The sequence below is a fragment of the Python bivittatus genome, unplaced genomic scaffold, assembly GCF_059951505.1.
Source record: "Python bivittatus isolate LINGU-HERP-01145 unplaced genomic scaffold, Pbiv_v1 ctg000040_np1212, whole genome shotgun sequence".
Taxonomy (NCBI): domain Eukaryota; kingdom Metazoa; phylum Chordata; class Lepidosauria; order Squamata; family Pythonidae; genus Python; species Python bivittatus.
Window position 1 is genome coordinate 1,411,584 of NW_028277032.1, and position 25,816 is coordinate 1,437,399.

The window sequence follows — 25,816 nt, forward strand, 5'->3', positions numbered from 1 at the left end:
TGCTATTGGGGCACACATTCTTACCCGTGACCCTGGTTTCCCGTCCTTCCCATCCTGTCCCTCCAGGCCAGGTGGACCCTAGAAACAAACTCAGATTACATATGCATTCCTTCTTTGAACTGCCTAGAGAAAAAAATCCAAGTGCAACAATCAATGCTTTATATTTATTTAATGCACTGTAAGTATTAACAGGGCTTCATGTGCTGAAGTGCAGTTTATGGATGGATTCATACATATCTCTAAGCCAGAACATTTTAACCATAGTTTGTTAAGATGAAAATAAATGAGCCACGCGATGACTGTAATGATCTGGCATGATGATCAAGCATAGTTTGTAATTGATGGCCCACCAGAATCAGAAATTATGGCTGGATGTCGACTTGCAAAACATGCTGAATGCTAAATTGGAGTCCGTGTAATGGGGAAATAGAGCACCAGAGTTAGAACTGGCACCTACATCTGGAAATTGCTGCAATATCATCTTGTGAAGCTAAATGGAAAGTGAATATTGTCAAGCAAATTTACATAATGTTCTGCTTGTTACATTGTAATTTGCTTGCTGAGCAGATCACGGCTTAGGGTCTGAGTGGATGGCTATGCAAACCATGGCTTCTAGTGAGATCTAAATTGATCAAGTGCCCTTTCCAAGCCTTTTCGTAAAATTGGTTCATCTGAAAAAGTGCTCCCAGACTCCTCCTAATTTTTATCTATGGCAAACTTGCAAGGGGTTGATATCTTGAACCAAGAGCTTCCTGACATTCAACATCTGTGACTCTTGTGCTCTTCCTACAAAGGTATCTAGAGAAGTGGGACTCCTTTAATACAAGGCATGCATAATAAATATTTTACAGATGGATAGCAGCTATAGTTTCTGGTGCAAAAGCAGTAAAGCATCTTCCTGCTCCTTATGCCCCAATCACTTCGTTAATTTTGAAGGTGTCCCAGTGGATGGATCTTTTGAATTCCAACTTCAAGTTGTTTTACAATGGATGAGGAGGAGACACAGTAAATCTTGAGGAATTAAGTTCAATTGGTTAAAGGATGGGCTGGGTTGGTTGCAACTTCTGAAAATGACCTCTTAGGGTAGAAGCAGGTAAATTTTATGGCTGATTATTTCGCACCACAGTGAGACCAGCTCACTTCTCACCTTCACCGTAGGATGATTCAGACCACTGTGTCCCCACATACTTACTTGCAGTCCAGGCTGTCCTGGAGGCCCAGGGGAACCAGCCGTGCCAGGAGCCCCACGCATCCCTTCGCTGCCCTGCAGAAAGTAGAGAAAGAACACGCCCTTCAATGATTCAGCTGATGTTGGCTGCCATGGGGAAGAAGAGTGAAGGAGAAGAAACCAAGAGAGGACCCAGCTTGGGTGTTGGGGAAATCTGGAGGGGCACAGTCAGATTTCCATGCGTCCTCCTTTCCATGCATCTTCCTTTTCTTGAATATGTTTCCCTTGGGGGAGTCACCTGAAAAAAGCCCCACCTCTGGTTTACGGACGGCTGGTCTGGTTCTGGGAGAAGTTAGAACTATGCTTTGGGAGCCCTCCAGACGGGGGTCCCATTTGAGCACAACAATGTACAATAGTTGGGACCCAGAGGAGTCCAACCACTTACTCCTGTTTAAATTAAAACCATCAAATAACTGTTTACTTCCCTTTGACACGTCTCTCCCTGTTCTCAGGAACCAAGCAAAACCTTCAGGCTGCAGTCCTGGCAGAAGGCAGCAGATGTCAGTAAAAGCCAGCGATTGGCAGAAGCTGCACCCCCCCCCTCCTAATTTCTTCCCTGTTGCAACTCAACAGCTATTTTTCCCTTGGCATCCTGAAAGGGGGTTCTTGACAGATCTGCACTGCAAATGCCTTCCTTCAGCCAGCCTGTTATCTGCAGAAGGAGTCCCAGTGACCCATAATACAAAGATAAAACTTTCTGCCTTTAACACTACGTGACTTGCCCGAGGCCCAGTGGAAAGTCTTCCTCTGAGCAAAAGAGGAAGAGTCTTGCCCACTTGCTCTTCCAGAGGTTGCTCCTCCTTCATCAAGGTGCCTTGTTAGAAGGAGAACCAGTAAGCTAAAGTAGTGGTACATGAATTTGGCTAGCTTTTGGGGAAGAAGAACCTTCATTTTCCCCAGGTGCTTGCACAGAAGATAGACAGTGTCAGTGGATGAGACAAGTCATTCCTTCTACTCTCCCACCTCTAGAAATCTCTGACGCTGTGTCTCTTGGTTCATGTACCTGGTGGGAAGGCAGTGCTAGTGGTAGTGACATCTCTTTATGTCTCTCTTTGTTTCTCCTTCTGTTCATCTCTAGGTAGCATTAAATGACTACAACAGTAGCATTTTAGATGCAGAGTTTGAGGAATTATAATATAACCTCGAGGAGAATCTTGTGGAGAAAAGAGGTCTTCCCCCACATACCTGCAGCTGGGAAGCTGCTCTTGCAGAGACTCAGCTGCCTGGTGCAGAGAAAGGGGAAGGGAGACAAAGAGCTCAGTTTGGCCAATGCTGTCATTATCCCAGTTCTGCCAACAGGTAAGTGCGGAAGGAAGGCAGGAAGATAGGCAGGGAGGCGGTGGGTGGGTGAGGGACGGAGGGAGGGAGGGAGGAAGAAAGGAGATGGGTGGATGGGTGAGGAAAGGAAGGAAGGAAGGAAGGAAGGAAGGAAGGAAGGAAGGAAGGAAGGAAGGAAGGAAGGAAGGAAGGAAGGAAGGAAGGAAGGAAAGGGGGGAGGGAGGGAGGCAATGCTGGCCCAGTAGCAACAGTTCTGCAATTGGTATAAAATTCCAAAGCCAGCAGAGAAGTTGACCTTCATGTCTTGTTTCTTTGGAGCTTGCTCTTCCAATATGGAAACTGCAACCACCCCTCTTCTCCAGGCCCAGAAGCCTGGAGAATCCCTTTTCCCCAACAGTTTATAATGGCTCTAAGTCTGCAGTTGGGGTTAGCCACACAGGTTTCCAATTACTGTTTCACCCTGTCAATATTTTTACATTTGGGGGGGAAAACAACTTGCAGGAAAAGCAGTTGTTTGCACCTTTATATGTGTAGTTTTGTATGCCACTTTCCCTAATACATTTTTAGAAACACAATTCACCCTAATACATGCTTTTATATAGAACTACTAACATATCATTTGCAGCTCAGCTATCCCTGATACATGTAATCTTCTTGATGCCTCTTTCCCAGACAACTTCTTTGTGTAACCAAGAAAACCAAAAAAAGTGTGTTTCGCTGGATGGTGCAATTTTGTTCCCATTAAAATCTGTGGCAGATACGTATGTGTACATCCTCCCTGCTTCTTGTGAATTGGCCCTGCTTCATTTACCTCCCCTCCCCTCAAGATCTGACTGTCAGTCACTCACCTTTTCTGCAGGGGGTCCTTGAGGTCCAGGGGGCCCTGCTTTTCCTGGAAAGCCTGGAGGACCCTAAAAAACAAACCAGCAACTACTTCAGAACTATAAGCATGCAACATTAGTAAGAAAAGCTCCATTCAATCCAAGTATGGAACCTCGTAGTAGAACAAGCAGGATTCTGCAGTCTGTCTAAATTACCTGAATTATGCAAAGTTACATGTTCTATAACCTATCATAGGGAGGGGACAGGAGCTCTGCAAAAACCAGAACTCCCCCCTAATTCTACTCATTATCCATCTTTGGAGCTTCTGAGATTTCAGTCGGCTCTGATGCTTCACAGTGCAATGTAATGAGATTTGGATGTTAGCCTGTGTGCTGTGGTGAAATGGATGTTCAAAGCTGTTCTCTGAATAGAAGATGATTTGTGGTTTTGTCCCCCTGGGACAAGAGGAGGCCCCTGGCCAAGAATTTCCACCCCAGGTAGCATTCAGGAAGTGAGAAAACCAGGCAGAAAGTTCTGTGGTTCTGTGAAGATCTGATGAAGTCTTCACAGGTGATATCTTTGGTTAGCTTCAAGCAGACTGTCTCATGCTGATGTTCTCCAGGTACCACTTCCCAGCTAGCACGGCCTAAAACATATCTGGAGGGCACCAGACTGGAGAAAGATGATTTGAAGCTTATGGGAAGTTAGTTTTTAATATATATTTTCCATTTCTGTACTGCCAGAGAAAGGACTGAAACATTTGTTTTTCTCACACTTTTATCACCTTCCTTCTTAAACAGATCCCTTCTGGGAATCTTTTCCCTAAAGAGAACCTTAAATAATTTAATTGGGATCTATAGGAAGAGGCTTTGTGACTCTTTCCTTGTTGCAACATACTGTTTCAGCTCAAAAACGCTTTACAAGTGTGATTGTGCAAAGACACCTGATGCTCCAGAAGAAAATATTTTGGAATATGCCAGACTTACCGGCGCCCCTGGAAAACCAGGCTGGCCTTGAAAACCCTGGGAATAAAGTAAATACAGATTAATACCCAGTAATGCCCAAGTTAAATAGACAAAATAGCTTCCCTGATGCAAGCTGTACTGATCTGAAAAAGCTAAGCAGAGTAAAACCAGATTAGCATTTGGATGGAAGACCACTATGAAATCTCAGGGCTGAAGGTTAAACTTGGAAGCTGAAAAAACTTCCCAGAAGAAAGCAAGGACCACTAACTTCTGTACTGGATTCTGTATTGTGTCCATTTAGTCAGTAGGCATCAAGTTCTTAAGGGACTTCCTTGCTTCCTCCCTCCCTCCCTCTCTCCCCTCCCCTCCCCTTCCCTTCCCTCTACCAGAATCCAGGGAAAACTTTGGGATGTTGCTATGTGGCTCTTGGCACAAGGGATTTGAAGTTACAAAAAAATTTCTACAGCGTTTTTGAAGTTCAGCAGAACTAGGCCTGGATGGACCCTGGGTGGAAAACAATTTCAACATCTAAGCTGCCACGCTGGAAAGATGCAAATATGAGAGGCACATGGAGGAAAGAAGGTCTCCGGTGCCCCAGTGGCAGTTTTCGAAAACCAGATTATCTCATCTTTTGATGAGGAATAGGAGCCATGCCGGTGGAATGGAGAGATCCCTGAAAGGACCAGGGCTGGCCGGAGCATAGAGTCCAATCCTTACTGCTGGGGGTTAGTTCACCCATTTGGTGTGATGCCTGCTGCCCCAGGTGGCATTGGGGTCAGGGCCCTAAGCTCCATGGGGAAGGTTAGGAGGCAGAAGTGGTAATTCAGCCAAAAGGACTACAAGAGATGAACAGCCAACGGAGCTCATTAGACTTGTGAGCTTTTGCCAGGACGTTTTGCGAGGACATCACAAGGGGCACCACAAGATACCGTACATTTCTGGTTTTTATCTTCTCCATTAGTTACTGTGAACCTTTTCTTTTTGCAAGAAGATGAGGAAAGCTAGGACTCAGAGGTATCCCCAAGTATGGCCAAAACAGTCAAGATGGGTGGTCATGATGGGGCAATCCAAGCTCTTCCCATTTTCTATGTGCACCATGTGTGCAACGCACATAAAAAAACAAGGCAGAATTTCAGCTGCACCATCCCGGCCGCCCTCAACCTTTTGGACCAGGCCCTGCAGACACCCCTGCTAGGACTCCAGATCAAGCCTCTAGCAGAGGCTAGAGGAAATAACACTCAAAGCACAGAGGCCCAGGGACACTATTGCACAGTGCCAAGAGAAGGGCACCCTTCCCTCTCTCTGGGTGAAGCCTGTTGGCCCATTAGCCCCATCTGGGGCCTGCTTCCATCCTGGCTCAGAACATCTCACCTGGTCGCCTTTTTCTCCTGAACTGCCTGGCAATCCTCGCTCACCTCTGGGGCCCTGTTGCAAGGAGAGAATAGAATTGGTGTTCTTTGCCCGGAGCTGTTGCAAGTCCTCCCTGGGCTGGCTAGCCAGTGTCTGGCAGGCTCAGATGATGAATGAATGAAAGCTGGAACCCTTGTCCCTGGCATGCTCCTTCTCAATTTGCAGAGCAGCTTTGAATTCGGAGAAGCGTTCAAAGAATCAGAGCCCTTACCACCAGCCTGGTGTGAAAGAGCCCAGACACAGGTTCACCTCCTTAGTGAGCACTATGACCCAGCTAAAATATAAAGTACACAGAATATTTTCCCTTCCTGTAGTCTCAAACATCCTAACAAGTATATATATCAGAGGTGATCACAAAAGCTTCCCTTGTTTACTCAACCTCTGATACCGTCCCTTCCTTTCTTATTACTGCCTGCTTTCAGACTGGAAACCCCTCAGGGCAAGACCTATCAAACCTGTTGTTTGCAAAACATAAATAACTTCCCATCAAAGCATTTGCCTACAGAAGGCAAGGCTTGCTGCAGCTCAGGTTTCTCAAAGGTGGTGGCCTCAAGATCTCTTGGGCTACAACACCCAGCATTTCCACCAGCTGGATGTCATGGTTGCAACCAAAGATCCATGCATAACTGAGCTGGTGAGCTTACTGTGGGTCCTGCGGGTCCTACAGGTCCATCCAAGCCAGGGGGCCCCTGGAGAGCAAAAGGAGACATTTCATCAGCAGCATTCTTAGAAATTAGGAGTGCTCATAGTGGAGGATGGGGTGGGGGAGATAAATTCATGGGTTGGTCTAACCGTAATACCTTCGGAGAGTAGGACAATTTTAAAAAGATCAAGTAGACAAATCCATGAACATGTTTATTATTTTTTATTTATTAGATTATCAGATTTAATAAATCTAATCTAACATATCTAATACATAAATAAAAATTATGAAAGCCTTTGATGTCCATGGTGAGAGCGGGTTAGAATATATGGGACATCACTAATGAACATTCCGTCGATAGTTATACCTTACTGATATGCTCATGAAATTGTTTGCATGCAAGAGGCTCCAAATTTGATCTATGGAAACTGCCAGTGGAGCTTCTAAAGCCCCTTTTTTAACCCCAGAGAACCACAGCCAGTTGCTGTAGATCAGTCTTCTCTGACTTGGCACTTTCCATGCTGGCAGGAGATGGTAGATGTCATGGCAAACGCCTCTAGAGAGGGCCAGGTTCGGAAAGGTTAATTTACAGAAATTTGAGTAGGATGATCTTTGGAATGAGAACACTTTCTGACAACCAGCCTTTGGGTCTCTCAACCCATCAGTCTATTTCAGTATAGAATGCACCCATGATGGACCTCAGCTCTTTTGGTTGTTGGGGAGCCATTCCCTATCTTCACTTCCTTTCAGTAGTTTCTACACATATTGTAGCCCAGATGAAGTGAATGGGTGGGAAATTGAGTTAATTAGCAACAGACCACCTTAAGCTATCTGTTTTTTTCTAGATAGGTTGGAGGGGGAAATTCTCCTTTTCTTTGGCAAGGGACACGTTGGCATTCAAGGTGCCAGCATAAGAGTTTTGTTTTTCTCCATAGCTTGTTTTGTGCTGAACCTGAGATATTTTTCATGGTTTGTTAGCTTCAGAGAGACTGACTGCCATGAAATGGAAGTTCCCCATCCACAGAAACAACAGAGGAGAATACATCAAGAATTTATGCAATTGTAGGCCCTTGATCACGATGTTGTTTGATAACCAAGGGATCTGCTCAAACTAAAACAGCGTTTCTCAACATTGGCAGCTTGAAGATATATGGACTTCAACTCCCAGAATTCCCCAGCCAGCATTCTGGGCGTTGAAGTCCACATATCTTCAAGCTGCCAACGTTGAGAAACACTGCACTAAAACCAGGACTGCACCTTTGTTTAGTAATCCTCTTAGAATAAGGCAGCTTACCTCACTGAGCTGGGCTTTATATTTACCTAACTTAATATGAATCTTAATCCATCTCTTGCCCTTTCATATTTCCACTTTCAGGCTGGTTTACAGTGATGTAAAACAGTTAAAGCAACAAATTAAAACATTTTTTTAAAAAATGTGAATATAGCCACTATGGAATAAAATGGATATTGATGTTACTGCCTGAGAGGATGTAAGAGTCTCGCAGCTGGAAAGATATGAGAGAGTTTTCCAAAAACGGGAGGAGTGTTACAAGAAAAAAGGATCTTCTTCCCCATCCACAAATGTCCCAGCCTCAGAGCATGACCTCTGAAAAGAGCCCAGGAAGGGGCTTTTAAGAGAAACATTTTTCCAGTTACTTACCGATTCTCCTTTCTCTCCTGAGGGTCCAACGTAGCCCCGTTCCCCTTTAGCACCCTAATGGCAGGCAGATACATAAACACAAAAAAGGGATATTGTCAGCAGTACTATGAAAGCGATCAATGACAGCCAAAGCTGTCTGGTTTCAACACTGTAGTAATCCCAAGAATTCCTCCCTTTCTTCCATTCTCCTGTCTTGCAAATAATAATAAAATAATAGAAGTTTTGTAAATAATAACAAAAAAGCCCAAACAACTTTTGACAAACTCTGTGCTTTTGAACCCTACATTTTACATTTCCAAATGGTGAATTTAAAAATGGTGAAAAATGAACATACATAATAAAATCTGAACATTTTATACTTTCCCCTACATCCAGTGAAAAATCCAATAGGGCCTTAACAGGATGTACTCTAAAGCAGTGTTTGTCAACCTCAGCAACTTTAAGATGTGCAGACTTCAACATGCTGGCTGGGGAATTCTGGGACTTGAAGTCCATGCATCTCAAAGTTGCTGAGGTTGACAAACGTTGCTCTAAAGACAATCACACGCCAAGAAGAGAACTGTGAGCAAACTTTGGGTCAGAAGAAAGTGCTTTGTAGATTTTTTTCTACAAGGCAATTTTGCTCTACTGCTGGGGGGTTGATTACTACCCAATGTCTTTCTCGGGATCCAGAAAATGGTTTTTGGGTTTCATTGTATTCCTTCTTAAGTCCAAAATGTGAGGCACTGCTTAGCCACCCAGCCCATCATTTCTGCAAGAGCTCATCTGGAGACTCAGGTTCAGGCCCATCTGCAGCCATGGACCTTTCTGGATGAGCTGTGGTCAGTCATCACTGCTCAGCTGGACTTACCTCACAGGATTGTGGCAGTGGGGAGAAATTAGAAGAGAAAGTACACCTCGTTGAGATCCAGAAAGAAAGAAGGGATATAAATTGAATGAACATATGTCATACTCACAGGGAGTCCAGGGGATCCTGCAGATCCAGGATATCCAGGCTGACCTGGAGGACCCTGAAGAGAAGAACATTGAAAACATCGCAATGCATGCTAGGATTGGGGCTTCAAATTAACCTCTCAGAACCAGTTCTCTACAGCATCCACCACCACCGAGTTCCATTTTGATGTTTGGGTAGATGCCAGAACATGGCAGGCGAGTCTTCCCTTATTTACACCCACTGTGCAGTGTACAGTGGAATCAGGGTGCTTGTGCTCAAGTTCCTTTAACATGGAGTGGTGGCCCTAAAGTACACCTTGGTCATCCTGCCAGGCCCTCATTCAGAATAATAAAGGGGTGGATGGTCATTCTCTTTTAATGCAATCCTGCAGATCAAGTGAGGAGTCTGATGCAGATTAGAAACTGTGATTGTGGAACTAAGGCAGTGTTTCCCAACGTTGGCAACTTTAAGAGGTGTGGACTTCAACTCCCAGAATTCCCCAGCCAGCATGCTGGCTGGGGAATTCTGGGAGTTGAAGTCCACACCTCTTAAAGTTGCCAGCATTGAGAAACACTGAACTAAGGGATAGAGAGAGAGAGATTACTGTAGTATGGAAAGGGGACTCCTGAGTGCATGGCAAGAAAGAGGAGACCTCTCTAGATCTGGCCACTGGGTTCATACAACAGGCTTAGCCAAATTGGCAAGAAAGCTACTGGCTACATTGATACAACACTGTAAGCTTTTATTTTAGGGTCTTTGGGGGCAGTGGAGGGTTGTGGCTTAATGCTCTATAGGACCTCAGATCATTTGGTTAGTTCCACATATTGCACATTTATAGTTCCGCATATTGCACAAACCCTAGAAAATAGGTTCATTCAGTAATAAGCTTAAGCATGCTGTACGAAGACAGTCTATAGGCCTTTCTGGCTCAGCTGGCCTTGCCTCCCTACCATTGAGTGGACTAAAACCAACACTTTAATTCAGGAGGGTTAACTCTTTGGGGGCCATTATGCATTTTGATAGCATGCAGCAGGCACATTTATAAAATGACTTCAGTTTGGAACGTGGGCAGTTACAAGGCACTCACTTCTCAGAAGACAAGGAGGTGTTCTTCACCAGCCCATTTAAATGTCCTCCCTTCCAACATTCACTAGCATCTTCCTTTGATTCCCCCCATCCCCAGGCAGATAGCGACCCTTCCAAAGAACATTGCCCCTTCCCATGACATCTTCAATGGAAATAAATCAGTCTAGAGTTTCCCATTGACTCGTACTGTTAATTAGAAGAATGCATTTAACTCACTTAAATCAGAGAGAGGAATGGTCCAAGAAAAGTTTGATGCTATGGACACAACCTTTGATTACAGATTTTCCAGATCAGATATCATCTGTTTGTTGCTGATTATAAGGAAACTGCCTTTCAGATTTTCCATCACAGGCATGGAAAAGCATCTGGGCATTCCAACTCCTTCCTTGAATCATCTGTAACTTATTATTTGAGGCATTCAGGCTTATGTTCACACCAAAATGTTCTCCATCAGTCTAAACTGCCCCTATCCATGAGACTTTTCATGAGTCTTCCATGATAAGTGGAAGGGTGTTTAGACCTGCTTTTCCCAACCGAGCCTCCTGCAGATGAGTTGCAGTCTCAACCGATCTGGAGGGTGCCACACTGGAGAAAACTGGCCTCAATCAACAAGCTCCATCCATAGCTCAAAGCTTCTCTGAAATTATCAGTTGGATCCAACACTCACAGGTTCTCCCTTGGAGCCAGGGAATCCAGATGGCCCACGTTCACCCTGGAGTCCCTTTGGAAAGAAAAACATACAGGATATGTTTCATGTTTTCTGCCCTCCATTCAATTTAACCACAGTTGGGAGAGTGGCCTCTCTAGCTATGTACCTGGGAACAGGCTGGGAACAGATGGAGAATAAGTTATAGAAATAGGAATACAGCATAAGTATCGAGTAGTCTTGAGGTAGTCACCACTTCTTTAATTAACCACTGGTGCCTGGAAAGCTATCATCAGCATCTGGAACACAGTTTTCCATAGCTTTTTCTAAGATTCTGGAGGCTTACAGATCAATAGAATTCATAAAGATTTTATTGGTTAGACATCCAATTAGCCAAGTCGTAGAAGGGCAGTGCTTGCAGCAACATTTCTGGGGACACATGAAATTGCTAATTCAGACAAGGCACAATCAAAACGGGTTTGAATCATGATCTGGGCGATATCTAGATGACAGAATACTCACAAATGTTCTCCCTCTCATACACACACATACACACACTTACATTTTGTTCCAAATACAGCTAGTCCTCACTTAGCCACCACAATTGGGACCAGCAACTCTGTTGCTAAGTGCTGCAGTCGCTAAGCGAGACATCACGTGACTGCGACTTATGATTTTACTTCCACCTTCTGTCTTAATTCTGCTCATCACAAGCTAGTTGTGACACACCCAAATGGCAATCACGTGACCGCAGAACGTTGCAATGGTCATAAATGCAAGGATTCGTCACAAAGCTATTTTTTTTACACTGTTGTAACTTTGAACGGTCATTAAATGAGGCAGTTGGTAAGTGAGGGCTAACTGTACAAGGTCTTGATCGTCCCATGGAGACATATCCCAATCCCCACCAAGCACTTTCAGAAAAGCTGCTAGATGAAAAGAACTAACTATTTGAATTTCTTCTTGTGATCTAGGAAAAGCATTCTGTGAATATGCAAGGCAGCATATGGTGCAGAAAAAAATCAGCAAATTTTTAGTGTATACATCTAAATTCCAAGACAAAGCCTGTGGGTGATATTATCTGGCTGTCACATTTCCTGCACTGGCATCTTGGAGGTTCTAGAGAAGATCAAGTCATTATTAAATTATTCCACTGTTTTTTCCTCCTCTTTACTGCTTACACAAGAACCACCAAATCTGATTAGATTCCACCCCAGTCTCCATTACTGATCCTGGCCAATGATTTCAGACTAATGTCACAATTCAGCCATAATTCATAGGTCAGTGGGAACTGGTGACTAGTTCCCACTGAAAATAATGGAATCAATCTTAGGTTGCAATCCTGTGCAAAATTCCTCTCAGGGGAATCCCACTGAATGAATGAATGAATGAACGAATGAAGCTATATATAGCTTCTTAAAGTTTGGTAGTGCTCTCATTCTAACATTAGTGCCTAGTCACTAATTTTCTTCACAACTTCCATCTGGTCCCTCCACTATATAATAATTTTTCCTCTAATGCTGGATAAATTCTTTCTTTCAGAGGCTCTGCCCTTGACTCAACTCCTTCCTCTGTGACCAAGTGACAACCATTAGTACACATGAAGCACCACCAGGACAGAGCTAGAAAATGGGCTGTAAAATGGGACCAAGTTCCAACTGAAGATATGAACCAAGAGAAAGTTAGCAAAAATAGATTGATACAAGAGAAAAAGGAAACATCTAAAAATGATGCAAGACATTCTTTCCCTAGGAAATACCAAATCCCATTTTTATGTTGAACAAAAGGCTGAAGAAGGCAGGGGTGTCTTCAGGGTGGGTCAAAAAGTCAAGGTGGTAGCTACAATCATGCAACACATATTAAAAAAAAAAGCATGGAGCTTTGATTGCATGGTTATGGACACCATCTTGACTTTTTTAACCCCACCCCTGTGGACATACCTGAAAGAAGAATTACTACTGTGAAGGAGCAGGCCCCTTTCTCTCAGCATGAAAATAATGATAAGAGCACAGTAGCAACTTTGATAATTTTCCCTTCCTTTCTCTTGTGATGGTTCATCTTCCTGGACACTGTTCAGTTCTGTCCAAAGCCTAGGACTAGATCCACTAGTAGATTCAGGAAGCAGGTCATGTCATGAGTATATTGTAGGATCAAATTTTGAGGGTCTGCAAAATGGTTGTGTTAGGGAGGAACAGAGTTTTGCTTCATCAAGGTATCAGATAAGACTCCATTCCTAAAGATCCCTCATAGAACATCTTAAAATACTTCTAGAATATGGTTTTTCCTCGTGTAATAGAAGAATGAATTTGATGGAGGGAGGGGCAATCTCTTTTTACTAAATTAAGGTGTTTTTTTTCTGCACCGCAATTAGGAAATAATGTTTTTACAGAAGGCTGCCTATAGATGCCCTTTCTATTTTCATATTCTGATGTGCCAATTACAAAGGAAGGATCTGAGGACTGAGACTGTTTTTCTTACTTGTACAGAGTCAAAGTAGGAAAAACTGACAGTCTTTCTATCTGCAGGGCCGAGATAGAAAATGACTTACAATGTCCTTGATAAACCATTGGAAAGGAAAGCATTTTGGCCAAAACTGTATTCATTTCCCTTTGTGCACTGAAGAAGTCCAGCCATGAGAGGCTCAGTTCCACTTCCTCATGCATAGTCCAGAAAAGATTCTGAGTTTTCCTGCTAAATACAAATACCAGCCCAGTTTGCCATCTCCCTAAGAATTTCTGGTGACTGGGAGAAAACTGGTTCCAGTTTATATGGCTGCTTGTAGAACCCAGTTTGTGCATTCATCCAGTCAATGGGGATGTCTCCAGAGGTTCTTTAGTACCCAGAAGGCCCACATCACAAGCATCTCTCAAATATAATTTCTTGCTAAGAGGAGAAAGACCTACACAACCTATAATACAAGAATGAATCTCCATTAATTACATCACCCACAAATGTGGGAGGCTCTCATGAGCCACTGCAAGGTGGAGTTAGTTGAGGTTACATGGTGATGGCTTTTATTGGACACACTCTTGACACCAGACAGTGACAGGGCCACATCACGGAGCGATTAATCACACAGACTGGGAGTTACAGTGTCATTAGTGAGATGAGAATAAGGAATTAATGAATGATGGTGATGCTCAGGTGAGGGTACAATGACTGCTTCAAGAGCCGGAAGCACAACTCACAGACATGACAAGGGAGGGCCCTTTAGTTTAGGAAAGAGACAGCTTCCTTTCAAGACCATGAATTCTTTCTCAGGTACTGTATGCACTTGAACCTGGGTCCAACTACTTCCTCTGAAGGGATTCAGCTGAGTCGATAGTCATGATCAGGGCGTGATGGATAAGCTAAGCCCTGAAGGAAAAAAATTGTGTGTTGGAATCTACTTGATGTGAAATATCTCTGGGGAGAAATGTCAGCTGTCTAGAAGTAATCAATCTTCTCACTGCCTGACAAATAACCCCAAACCCAGAATATCCCACCACAATTCATTGGGATTGTGGAGTCTTCTAGTTTATTTTTCTATGAGGGAAGGCTGAAGGATGATCCTGGCTAAGAGCTTGCTCCTAAATGGGAATTCCCTGGATCAAGTGAATGCCATGTTGCCTGGGGGCTAGACAGCTTTCTACCTCAATTGATCTCAGGTGACTTCTCTGAAGGGAAAGTTCTAGAACAGCAGCCCTGGGTCAGGTGGAGGGCTGAGGAAGGTCTACAGACCAGGTGGCAGTGTGTGGGAGAATAGGCTGGCTGAGATATCAGACCCAGAGCCTAGAGAAGGAGGGAGGAGGAAGGATGAGAAGCCAAACAAACAGCAGCGACAAAGGACTGCACAGAGCACGTGCTTTATTGATTCTTACAGGTAATCCAGGTGGGCCAGGAATTCCAGGAAAACCTGGGGGGCCCTACAGGAAGAAACAGGGAGGTCATCGCTCAGTAATCACATTGGCTGGACTAGGGAAAGCGGGCAAACAGGAGAGCCTTGGTTGAAGAGAACGCCAATCTCTCTCAATATATTATGCATTTCTTCTTAACTGAAGAGTAAACTTCCAAGTGCTATTCCTCCAAGCCAAGCTGCCAAGAGAACAAACAGTGGCCCATCCCTCCCTTCCCAGGGTGGAAACAGGACTTTTTGGGGACCAGAAGTGCCCAGGCTCTTGCTGAAGCATAGGACAGCAGCAGCCCAACTGAACACAGTCCAGTTGTAGAAGCACAGGGTTCTCCATGGATCCCACACTGAGGGGAAGGTTAGCCTTAAGTGGCTTTCTCTCTCCTGTTTCCTAGGCAGGCATCGGATTATGCTGGTATGTGACGTTGGAGAGGGATAAAGTCTTAAGGGAGAAGACATAAGCAGAAGTTGACTCAAAGGATATACTCACAGTTGGTCCGGGGGGGCCTGGCGAGCCTCGTAAGCCTGGTGGGCCCTAAGGAGAAGGAGAAGCCAAGAGGAAACTCATTTCTGAAATTCGAGAATCTGTAATAGCATCCTTGCTGCTTGACCTCTCCAGGTGGCTTTACCTGCTCGCCTCTCTCTCCAGGATAGCCAGGTCTTCCAGGAAATCCTTCGGGACAATTTGGATCATCGTTATCAGGCTAGAAGAGAAGACGAGATGGCTCATTCAGTGTTTTCTAAGTGGTTAAGGAACTACAGCAGCTTCTAAGCCCAAGATGATCTCTGCTGGACGAAAGCTCCATTTTTGCCATAATAATTCCAGGGGTAACCGTTTCCTGACATATTTCTCCCTCCTCCTGGGCTTCTGCTCATTCTAAATCTTTCCGAAAGGCCAAACCTAAATATTATTTAAGATTAAATCATAAGAATGAAACATTCTCCCCTTTAAAATTAACTGCCTCCATCCAAATCTGGATTTTCATGCACGCCACTACCTATGAACACCCATTTGAACTTGTTTCAAGCAAACAGCAAGAAATCTCATTTAATTGAGTGCTGGATGGCTGTGTATTAAGACTGGGGATTACCGGGGATAAGTTTCCATGACTTAAGAAGGAGCCAAATGAGATTTTGGGACCAATCTTCGGTGGAACCGAATGCCAGAACCCTTGGCTGATTGCATCAGTGAACAGGATTCAGGCTAAGACCCTCTATTTCCCGTAGTTTCCAGTAAATTGTGTGAGTGAATTTGTCAGAACTGCTTTACATATTTACATACGTATATTTACACGCCTTGTTAAGTACAGACACAATATTTTTATGCTTAGAGCTATTCTGAAGGCCAGGCTAGATGCTATACCCCAACTGTTGGATCTCCGACCATTTTTTTTTTTAAATGGAAAATGTATTTGCCAGGTCCCTTGATTTCAATAATGCTCAAAGTTCTTGCCTAACAGGTCCATGTGGGGGAGGAAAGGCTTCACCCCCTCATGCCATGAAGTTGCTCTAACATCACCAGCCAGGGGCATCCGTAGCAATGGTCCAAAAAGTCAAGATGGTGGCTGCAACTGCACCATTGAAGTGCTGCCCCCTTCTTACAGGACACATGTAAAAGAATGGCAGGGCTTCAATCATGCAGTTGTAGCCACCAACTTGACTTTTTTTGATCCCGCTGCGGGCAACCCTGTCACCCATCCCAGCTGGATTGGAAATTTTTAAAAACTCCTAGGAAGGCCAACCATAGAATATCAACCCAGTAACAACCCTGGGACCACTTGACATCTTTTTATTAATGATGTTAACAAACTCTGGCGTAAACGGTAATGCGAGACCCACCAAATGCCCTTTTGGGGACACCTGGTCAGCAAATGTTCCTGAGTGGTGAGACTAAACAAAATAAGCCAGTCCTTTTGAACAGTTGTTTCAAGTTTATCTTTTTAATTTTTTATAGGAAAACCATGACTTGCCACTTGGTTTTAAGTATGCTTAGTTGGGATTGTTTCGTGCTTATTTACAATGTATTGATTTCTTTTATTGCACTTAATTATTTGCATGTTCCTTGTGCAATCAGGTACGATAGCACCATTTTTTTATTTTTTGTGGCAGTTGGATGAACCTTTCTTTTTCACATTTCTCATGGCATAGCTGGCATCCGAAAATACTTTCTGGATTTAGTCATCCTCCAGCAATTCATCTCTCATCTCTGGCCAAACCTAGCTCTTGTCACCTAGTTTCAGTCCTCAAACAATGGCTGTGTTCACAAAATGTGGTCTGTTAAATGAACCCATTTGGCAGTTTTGCAAAAACGATTGAACCATAAATTGCCCAAATGGACTGGATTCATGCAAGCCAACTTAGCATGTTGAGCAAGTTTGGAAATGGTGTGGTTAAGAGTGCTATATGAACATAGCCACAGAATAGATTTAGACAAGGGGTGACATGGCTTTGATCTGGGCTATTAAGGCAGCGTTAGGTCTTAGGAACCAAGTTGTTGTTGGGAAGACCATTTTGAATGAGACAACCATCTAGTTGACCATCATTTCATGATGATGATGATGATTAAATTTATTATGACCACCCACTCCAAAAGACTCTGGATAACTTAAAATATCTACTATCTTATGTGTTTCCAGTAGTAGTTGACGTTTTAGGGTTCATGCACTGATAACTAGGCTAATCATATATGGTATCAATAGGATAAAACATGAATACAATAACTCACTACTATCCAACGTAAGGTCACAACTAAAATACAGAGCCTCAGAAACCTGAATGGCCAATACCCTTTAAAAAAAAAAAATTGAAACCTATATCTAAACAACAGTACAGTTCTGCCTGAAGAGCTCATACTTAAACGAGCTTTGCAAAGGCCCATACAAAAGGTACGCTTTTAGTGCCTTTTTAAATATTGATAGATCAAATTCCCAGTGTAATTCTGGCGAGAACTGATTCCAGGGGATGAGAGCTCTCAATTGTGATGAAGCTATTTTAGTTTAAGGAGCTTCCAGCTGGTGTACTAGTTGGGTCAAGTACACCAGCACATGAGCTACGAGCAGATTTGCCAAAGAAGTAGGTGTGCTTTTGGGCTTTTGCATATTATCTGATAGAAATGAAGTGATACCAATTTGTTATGTCTTTATCTTTCCCCTGCCTCCTACTGGATAAATATCCAGCCTAGAGATTTACTCACCTGAGGCTCTTCTGCAGGGAAGTCAGAGCGGCACTGAAAGTAGAAGAGATGTAGTGAGTTTAATTCCTAGCCCAGAATTTATGGCACGCTTTACCACTAAAGTTCTGCAGATACTAAATTTGCTTGATCAATGCAGGACTAGTTCAATTGCAGAATACACTCAAGTTTTCCCTTGAGCAGATATATTTTCCAGGATGCCAATGAAGCAATCGGCAACTGATGAGCATGCCCCAGGACCCCTTGTGATCTTTCCTAAGATGGTAAGGCATAAATCATGGACCATGCATTGCACTTAAACTTGTTTCCCATTGTGATATGTGGCAGCACATGGGACCTGAATGTATTTATGGAATCACAGAAAGGAATTGCTCAGGCCAGTGAAACTGAGGGAGATACAGTATGCCCAATATCCTTCAGCTGGTTGGGAAAGCTCAATGTGTCAGTCAAGTCAAGCCACCCTTCAATGGAACTCAACTTCTCATGACTGCTGGATAAATCTGTGTAGTTTCCTTGGCAGCAATACAGAAGTGCTTTACTACTGTTTTACTGGAACTTTTTTTTAAAATTTGCAATCTAGCCTACAGTCTGGAATTTCCTCATGCTCTCCCATCCAAGTATTAACCAGACCGAACCTTGCTTAGCTTTTGAGATCAGCCAATTTCAACTGGGCAACGGCCCCTGCTATGCCAGATCTAAAAGACAAGGATGGTTGTAATAAATTGCATTTGTTTAAGTAATCTACATGTTGAATGTTATGGCCAAAGTATAGATTTTGGGAGAGCTCAAGAGGATGCTGTAGTCTTGCCCAAGTAACGCCAAACTTCCACTTGTATGAAAAACAGGTATCAACATAGACCTCTAGATGTAATGATCAGAGGGACTTCTTGTCACTTAATGAGATTAGGCAGGAAGTGTCAGAAACTTGCATTAGCATTCCAGGAATAAAGAAAATCCATTACACCATAAAAGGAAAAAAGTTATTTTCTGATTTGTCTTATCTCCTACAGTGAATTCCTGAATCTTCTATCATATGTTTCAACTCACCCAAATCAAGGAGCCTCCAGTACTTAAAACTACACGAAAATGGGATCTGGACACCATAGGCACACTGGCTGTTTTTAGATGTGGAGAATCAATTATAACATTCTTGCAGATAGTGAAGAATGGTTATTGGCCAAGGAGGGAATAACAGGAACACTTTTGGATAAACGTGATTTGATAATGCTTTATAGGGAAACATAAGAAAGACTTTTAATGAACAGATTGTGTAGGGTATGAAATGTTCTATATTATCTTAATACAGGGGTCCCCGACTTTCGGGACACATTTTGAATTTTGAGAGCATGCTATGGGCCTTCTTACAAAATGGCAGCTGCAGAGGGGATCTGACTGGTCAATGACACCAGAAAGCAAACTGGTGAAGTTGCTCCAATGCCTTCTACTTACTTTAGTCTTTTTTTCTAGGCGACAAGCACACCTCCAAATAAAGTGCTCGTCTCTGGCCCCTTACCATTTTTATTTTCTCAGACTGCCTGGGGATGCTCAGAAATATTATTGGAAATAAAAACTATGCCCAAGGCTAGAATGTTGCTTTGCAGCCTGCTAGTTTCTGGTCTGTTTTTTTTTTTTTTTAAAGAAAAAGATTTATGAAAAATAAAAATAAAATCAGGGCATGCAATGTAGCAAGAAAGGATACTGGAGATCCACAGAATAGGTCTGGTTTGGCTCTATGTATGTTTTATAACTTGTTTTTGTTTCGTACAGTATATAACATGAATGATTAAAAAGAAATGATCTGCCTGCAGATATTGATAGCCATCAACAATCTGGCCTTTAATATCATACACCACAATGCACATATGCAATGTGACTAAAAAATGATTGAAAGTGTGAGCATTACTGATGGACACCATTGCAAGGCTACCAGTCTTGTAGTCTGCTTTGTGGCTGAAGAGAGACTCACAGGTTACTCACCTGCGCACAGTTATCTATGCCAGGAGCTCCAGGCTGTCCCTGATCCCCCTTTTCTCCTTTCAATCCACCAGTGCCTTGGAAGCTGCAGTCTCCACAGATGTTCTGGCATGAGAGAAGAGAAAGAGTGTGAGCGTCATTTACCACTGAATTTTTCACAACTAACGATAAAGACATAAGCCAGATCAGGCAGAGTGGAGGCATTTCATATGTGTCTGTTGCTGGAATGGCCATTGAGTCCAACCCCTTGCTTCACGCAGAAATCTAAACTATGCATCCGTGAAGGAGGGCTGTCCAACTTCTGCTCGAACCTGCCGGGTGAAGGACAGCCTTGCAACCTCCCTTGATAACTGGCTCCATTACAGAACTGCTCTTGTCATTGGGAAGTATTTCTTTATATTCAGCTGGACTTTGCTTTATCTTAGGATCGGTCTACGTCCTGAGATATAGAGGATGGGTCACACCTTCGCATGAGCAATTTCTACTGTCATTCAGCTGTTGATTTATCTCTAATGCAAATCAGCTTTATAATGCCCTAGCAACAACTGGGTGAAGCTCTACAGCTCTAGTGCAGATTTCCTCTATGATATGCTTCGGAGGATCTGAACAGTGCTATCATATCTCCAGCTTATTCATTCTTCCTCAGGACTAAAAACTCCCAGTTCCCTCAGTATCTCTGTTAAACCTAGTTTTCAGGCCTCCAATTGTCCTTCTTTCTGTGCTATTCTAGTTTCTCTGAACCCATGGTAAATCAATGATTTCCCATGTTCCTCTATGCTCCCAGTTACTTGGGTCAGTGTTTAGAACCAGTTGAGGAACGTAACACAGATTTAACAATCTGTATCCTGAGACATGATGACTTATCCTGAAACCCCTCTCAGAAAATCCAGCATTTTCTTTGGAGGATAATTATTTCCAGATGAGCAAACTCTGGAATGATAGTTTGCATTATTACAAAAAGGAACCAGATGGTGATGATCATGATGATGATGGTGGTGGTGACTGCCTTACCTTTGTTGGAGGAAGGCTCTCTACTGGTAGTGGCCCCTGCAATGGAGAGATGGAGTAAGAGAAATAAAAGGTACATGGAAAGGGGTGGTTCTAGTTCTGGTTTCCCTTTCTTTTATAGGGGAAAAAAAAAGCACAATGGAATTATGAGCTTCTAGGGTTGTTTGCCAAAAGCAGTGTGAGCTCCTCACAAGTTCTTCATGGCTTCTGGGTTTTTTTTTTGTTTTTTGTTTTGCTTTGCTTCGGATGTTCTTCTGCACTTGGAAGAAGGAAACAGCTGCACAAAGAGGGACAGCATCTGAGCACAGGCCTGAGCAAGCGCAGGGAATAGCGGACGCTGCAGTCCTGTACCTACCAATTCACCCGCTGGCCCAGGCAGTCCCGGCAGGCCATTGTGTCCTGGGATGCCCTAAAGGCAAGGAGAAACTTTGAATACGTGAGTCCTCCCTGATTGCGTCTCCTGAGTGCATTCTGGCAAGCCCAAAGGGACTTCAAGGTCCTCTCTCCTGTGCCCCTCACCTAGCCCCTGCTGAAATACCCCCCTCCATGCTTTTCCAGACCCTTCACCTATTTTTCAGGCCACTTCAAACTAAGGCAAGGCTCTGGTGGGGTAGAAGACGAGGGATCTCTGGAGATGTAGTAACATTGGCCGAATTCCCATTTCTATATAACTTCTACCTCTGGGTGAAACCAAAACTGGAGAGAAAAGAGTCCCCCTTAACCCCAAGCCTGAAATTTCTCCTTTCACCCTTGTCAAATCCTGGGGAAACCTGTTCCTCTCCCCGCTCCCCCCCCCCCCCATCCTTTTCCTGGTTTGATTCCTCATGATTTACAGTGCCCAACTTTCTCAGATATCGAATAAATGTTTGGAAATGTACGAAAAATGTCTTGGCCCTAAAATTGGAGTCTGCCTGTTGAGTAAAGGATCCTACTTTTTAGGGTTTGGTGGGGCCTTCTCTTTTGAGGAGAAACAGGAGGCACTTAAAAGGGGGAAGAAATATTATTCATTATGCCCTATTAATCAGATTTGGGAACTGATTTAACTGGGTTTAAAGTCTGATCAATGTCTTTGGACACCATCAATCAGGTTTAAAAGTGCATCAGTGACTCAGTGGTGCCAAATGGCAAGGACTACTTCAAGTTTTGATTGTCTGCTTCTCTTTCTTATGCTGACTTCCTTGTCCAGCTCAGGACAAGGTCCAGAAAAGATATTATTTCTCCTTTTAATATACAGTATAATCTCTAAAGATATTTGTTTAAAGTTCCCTGAGCCATCTTAAAGCAAAATGTGTTTTGACTGCTCTCAGCAACGGACAGGAATTGGGAAGCATTCATAAGGGATAAGTCATAATCCCTGTTGGAAAATGAATTGACACAACTCTCTTATATCCTGGGAAATATCTTTGAGCCAATTTTCATTTAGAGGGAAGATAGGGTTCTAATGGCTGGTCTGCAAAAATCCAGAAGACCACAAGGAAGCAACAAAGGGTGTAGTTGGCTTTATCTCTTGGCTATTTTCTAGTGGTCTTCTGGATTTTTGAAGACCAGACATGATTGCCATAACTGAAGGCAACATCACCAAGTCTTCCAATCTTCTAAATTCTCTCCATCTTCCATCCTACTGCACGTATATTACTTTTATACACTTGGCTTCTATGACTCTAACCATCAGTCTTAAAAAAGGATCTCTCCATTTCTCTCCCAATGCACTTTCTTGGCTGTTGCTGGTACCTAAAGTTGCACCAAGCAAGAGGACAGCCAACAATGTCACAGGCCATCAAGGCACATGTGACCTCCTAGGGGAACATAATATTCCCAAGACATACATTTCACCATGTTTCCAAAGCCTGACTTATATTTAACATGATACTGCACAGGGTTACGTGAGAGGAGGGAAATGCTTCTTCCCTTTGCCTCTTCATATTTGGCCAACCCTGACCTTCCATTTTGTACTTTCTAGCCTCCATGCAACTTCACTGGCAAAAACTGGCAGCCTGATTTTGCATGGAAAATAAGCGTGGTTTGCACAAACCACTTTTTGAAAGCCAGAAAGCTACTTCCTGGATTTCTCTTTTTCTTTGGGGATTTTCCTCAACCCTGTCCATGTTGACTTTGTCCACTGTGGCTACAAAGGAATAACAAAACATTGCCCTTGAGTGTATGAGAGTAAGCAGCAGCAGAGACATAGAATAAAAGTAGGAGGGAGAATTGAGACGTTGTATTAGCAACATCTCTAGAAGGCAGAAGTTTTGATCTGTAGCTATCGTGTGGATAAGGAGAACCCCAAAGGACTATAGATGAAAATGTATCAGTTGTTTGTCCACTTATTCCTTTTCCACTGCTCCATTAGTCAACTGTTCTGCTGTTTTTCAGTGAAGGCAAGTGCTAGTCCCCCAGTTACCTTCAGATCAGTATTCCTGTACTGAAAAGGAAGGAGTGAGAAGGAATACCACCTTTTGTCCCACAAAAGGTGATAGTGACCTTTTGTCCCACCAAAGGCATGGTGACATAACATTCTCAACTGCTGGAGAACAACACTTGTTGTCATTTTGAATCATTCAAATGAAAGGGTGGTCCAATAGAAAAAGATCATGGAAGCAGAACTGTAATGGGCTTTTCAGAGCCTGGGAAAGAGGATGGCAGTTTGCAAAATGTTATAAGCACAGAACATCTGCACAATCTTCCTTTCTCAGGAAAACAGGTCGCCACCTCCCTGGTGCATTGGTGGGTGATTAGCAAAGGGAACTGGGTGCTAAAGTAAATGTATCCAGTTGCTAAGATTTCTGAAACCTTATTCCTTTTCTCTTTCAGTAAATCTGTTTAAAGATGTTCTGAAAATCTTGCTTTTGGGGTGTAAATAGCTTGGTGAGAAATCTCATATGTAACCCACTTCTTTAAAGCACTATTGGGGGAAAATGGTGGTCCTCCAGATGCAAATGCCCTCTAGCTCCCATCAGCTGCAGCCATAACAGCTGATGGCCAGAAATAAGGGAAGTTGTGGGCCAAGAACATCTGGAGGGCTAGAACGTACCCACTCCTGGTCTAAATGCTACTGACTGGAAGTTTGTGCAGCAAAGAACATCAGAGGTAGATTCCTAAGTTTACCATTTTAATGAGGATCACTGAAGTTGTGTTATGTCCACAAGGCCTCCTCAATTCCACAGGTGGTAATAATAATTTATACCTCTGTTCCTGTCTGTCAGAGACTAGCAAGTCTGGTTCTCCTATCACTTACCTGTCTTCCAGGGGCTCCTGGTGGTCCTGGAGGTCCTGGAGCACCTGGAGGTCCCTGTGATCCACAAAGAAAAAATAAGAGATAGAAAGGCTGTTAAGAGAGCATGAAAGCAACCCTGGGATAGAGGAGCCAAAGTTGCCACGCACAGAGGAGCAAGCATGCGCATACACCCACACACACACCTGAGGGCCCGGCTGAGGCTGCCAGGAAGTCCCGATCCACAGTCCCGGAGCGCCCTGCGGGTCCAAAAGGGGAGAGCATTTAGCAAAGGCCAAGCAGGACATGGGTTCCAGCCTCCGGAGCAGCAAAGGCGTTGAGCAGTTGAGCGGAGAATGGGGGCGCGGGTGGCTTGAACTCTCATCCAGCCTGGCAGCAAATCCCCAAGGCTGCGGGGAAGCAGGAGTGTGAAGCGACGCTTACCGGAAGACCAACATAGTTTGGGTCCAGGCGAGAGCCGGGCTGGCAGGTGCATTCACCAGAATCTCCCTGAGAAGACACAAACAGGCATGTGGACTTCAAGTACCTGGGAGGCACAGGAGTGGGGCACAGGGCATCCTTTGCTGCTGGATGTTTGGCTTGGTACATAATCCAAAGTAAAGGGGCTGTATAAAATAGTGATGGCATTGAAGGCCCTTGAAAATGAGCTTAAAAGTAAGCAAGTGACCCCAAACTGAGGATGTAGTAGGATGAGTAGGCTGACCCACCTTCTCACCTTTGGCTCCTTTTTCACCCTAGAGAAAAATAGAAAGCAAAAGAAAACAGAATCAAACATGGGTGGATCGCGGTGTTGATATTAAGAAACTCACTGAGTTTATTACCAGATGAGACTCAGAACCAACCCTGAAATCTTGCAAAGTTCACTTGACTCAGTCCCTTTAACCAGCATGTCTCAGACTTATCCTCACTGAGAGCCCCTTTTCTAACCCTTGGTCTTCTTTAAGGGTCCCCCTCAGTTCTGCCAGAAATGTACCAATCTGCCTTTCACTGGGACAGATTCCAATTCCAGCCAGCTCGTTGCATCTACTCTGATTCTCTAAGGTCACTTTAAATCTTTGGAGTTACCAGGAATTGGGTTGAAGGGCCTCTGTATCAGGAATAGGGAAATGGTGACCCTAGGATACTGCCTGCTCTGTGCCTCACTTGAAAAGCCCTCTGCAAGTAGGTCACCACAAGCTTCTGGCAAGAAAAGAATGCCCCCCTTTCAGCTGTCTCTTAGGTGAGTGGAGAAAAGGAAAGAGAGTGAAAACAAAGGAAGGTGTCAGAAAGACTAAGAGATTGTCTTCAATCCCTTTTGGTTCTGACCCAGACCACCACAGCTTCAACCTTGTCCACCCCAAAGAGATTTTGCTCGAAATCATGCCACCTTTACCAAAAAAAAAAAAAAAATCCTTCATCAGGGGTCTCGTTGCAACTCTACTATGAACTCCTTTTTGTAACAATTTTGGTATCCCCAAGTTTTACCACACCCTAAACCAAATCCAGCTGATTCAGGCCAGAGCAAGAGAAGGATGTCAGTCCAAATCTGAGTCCTCCTGATTCACGATTCAGGTGGACTCAGAAATAGAGGCAGTGGATTTGCAAACATTAATGCATTCCTTCCCAACTGGTTCACCTAAGGAAAGTTCCCCAGTGGGGAAAGGGGGAGAGGAGTACATTGAGCTGCCATTTTTGGAGCAACAGCTCTAGGGTTTGCTCCACCATGAGGGTTTCTGGCAAATGTCTTCAGGCACATGGTTTTTGTTCTTCCTCTGTCCTCCTTTTTCTGTAACTTTGGTGGTAACTGATCAAAACCCAGAAAAGTCTTACTCTGTTTTTCATTCCCTTTATCTCCATAACCCCTATATATCT

General features: G+C 43.7%; 1 protein-coding gene across 6 annotated transcripts in view; it reads right to left on the reverse strand.

Annotated features, from left to right (window-relative positions):
* Nucleotides 1-25,816, reverse strand: part of COL16A1 (collagen type XVI alpha 1 chain) — a 168,723-nt gene that overhangs the window by 13,775 nt on the left and 129,132 nt on the right. For 3 of the 6 annotated variants that reach the window (XM_025164316.2, XM_088153463.1, XM_088153460.1), the window contains exons 39-58: nucleotides 24,673-24,699; nucleotides 24,389-24,454; nucleotides 24,151-24,204; nucleotides 23,969-24,022; nucleotides 21,089-21,142; nucleotides 20,737-20,772; nucleotides 19,729-19,830; nucleotides 17,755-17,787; nucleotides 15,191-15,265; nucleotides 15,052-15,096; nucleotides 14,533-14,577; nucleotides 10,694-10,747; nucleotides 8,963-9,016; nucleotides 8,007-8,060; nucleotides 6,348-6,392; nucleotides 5,665-5,718; nucleotides 4,315-4,350; nucleotides 3,355-3,417; nucleotides 1,193-1,264; nucleotides 25-78 (exon numbers count right to left, since the gene is read on the reverse strand). In XM_025164316.2, the coding sequence (XP_025020084.1) occupies nucleotides 25-78; nucleotides 1,193-1,264; nucleotides 3,355-3,417; nucleotides 4,315-4,350; nucleotides 5,665-5,718; nucleotides 6,348-6,392; nucleotides 8,007-8,060; nucleotides 8,963-9,016; nucleotides 10,694-10,747; nucleotides 14,533-14,577; nucleotides 15,052-15,096; nucleotides 15,191-15,265; nucleotides 17,755-17,787; nucleotides 19,729-19,830; nucleotides 20,737-20,772; nucleotides 21,089-21,142; nucleotides 23,969-24,022; nucleotides 24,151-24,204; nucleotides 24,389-24,454; nucleotides 24,673-24,699 (1,077 nt within the window). The remainder of the gene's footprint in view (nucleotides 1-24; nucleotides 79-1,192; nucleotides 1,265-3,354; nucleotides 3,418-4,314; nucleotides 4,351-5,664; nucleotides 5,719-6,347; nucleotides 6,393-8,006; nucleotides 8,061-8,962; nucleotides 9,017-10,693; nucleotides 10,748-14,532; nucleotides 14,578-15,051; nucleotides 15,097-15,190; nucleotides 15,266-17,754; nucleotides 17,788-19,728; nucleotides 19,831-20,736; nucleotides 20,773-21,088; nucleotides 21,143-23,968; nucleotides 24,023-24,150; nucleotides 24,205-24,388; nucleotides 24,455-24,672; nucleotides 24,700-25,816) is intronic. The other 3 variants (XM_088153471.1, XM_088153467.1, XM_088153479.1) reach the window with 3 other exon arrangements.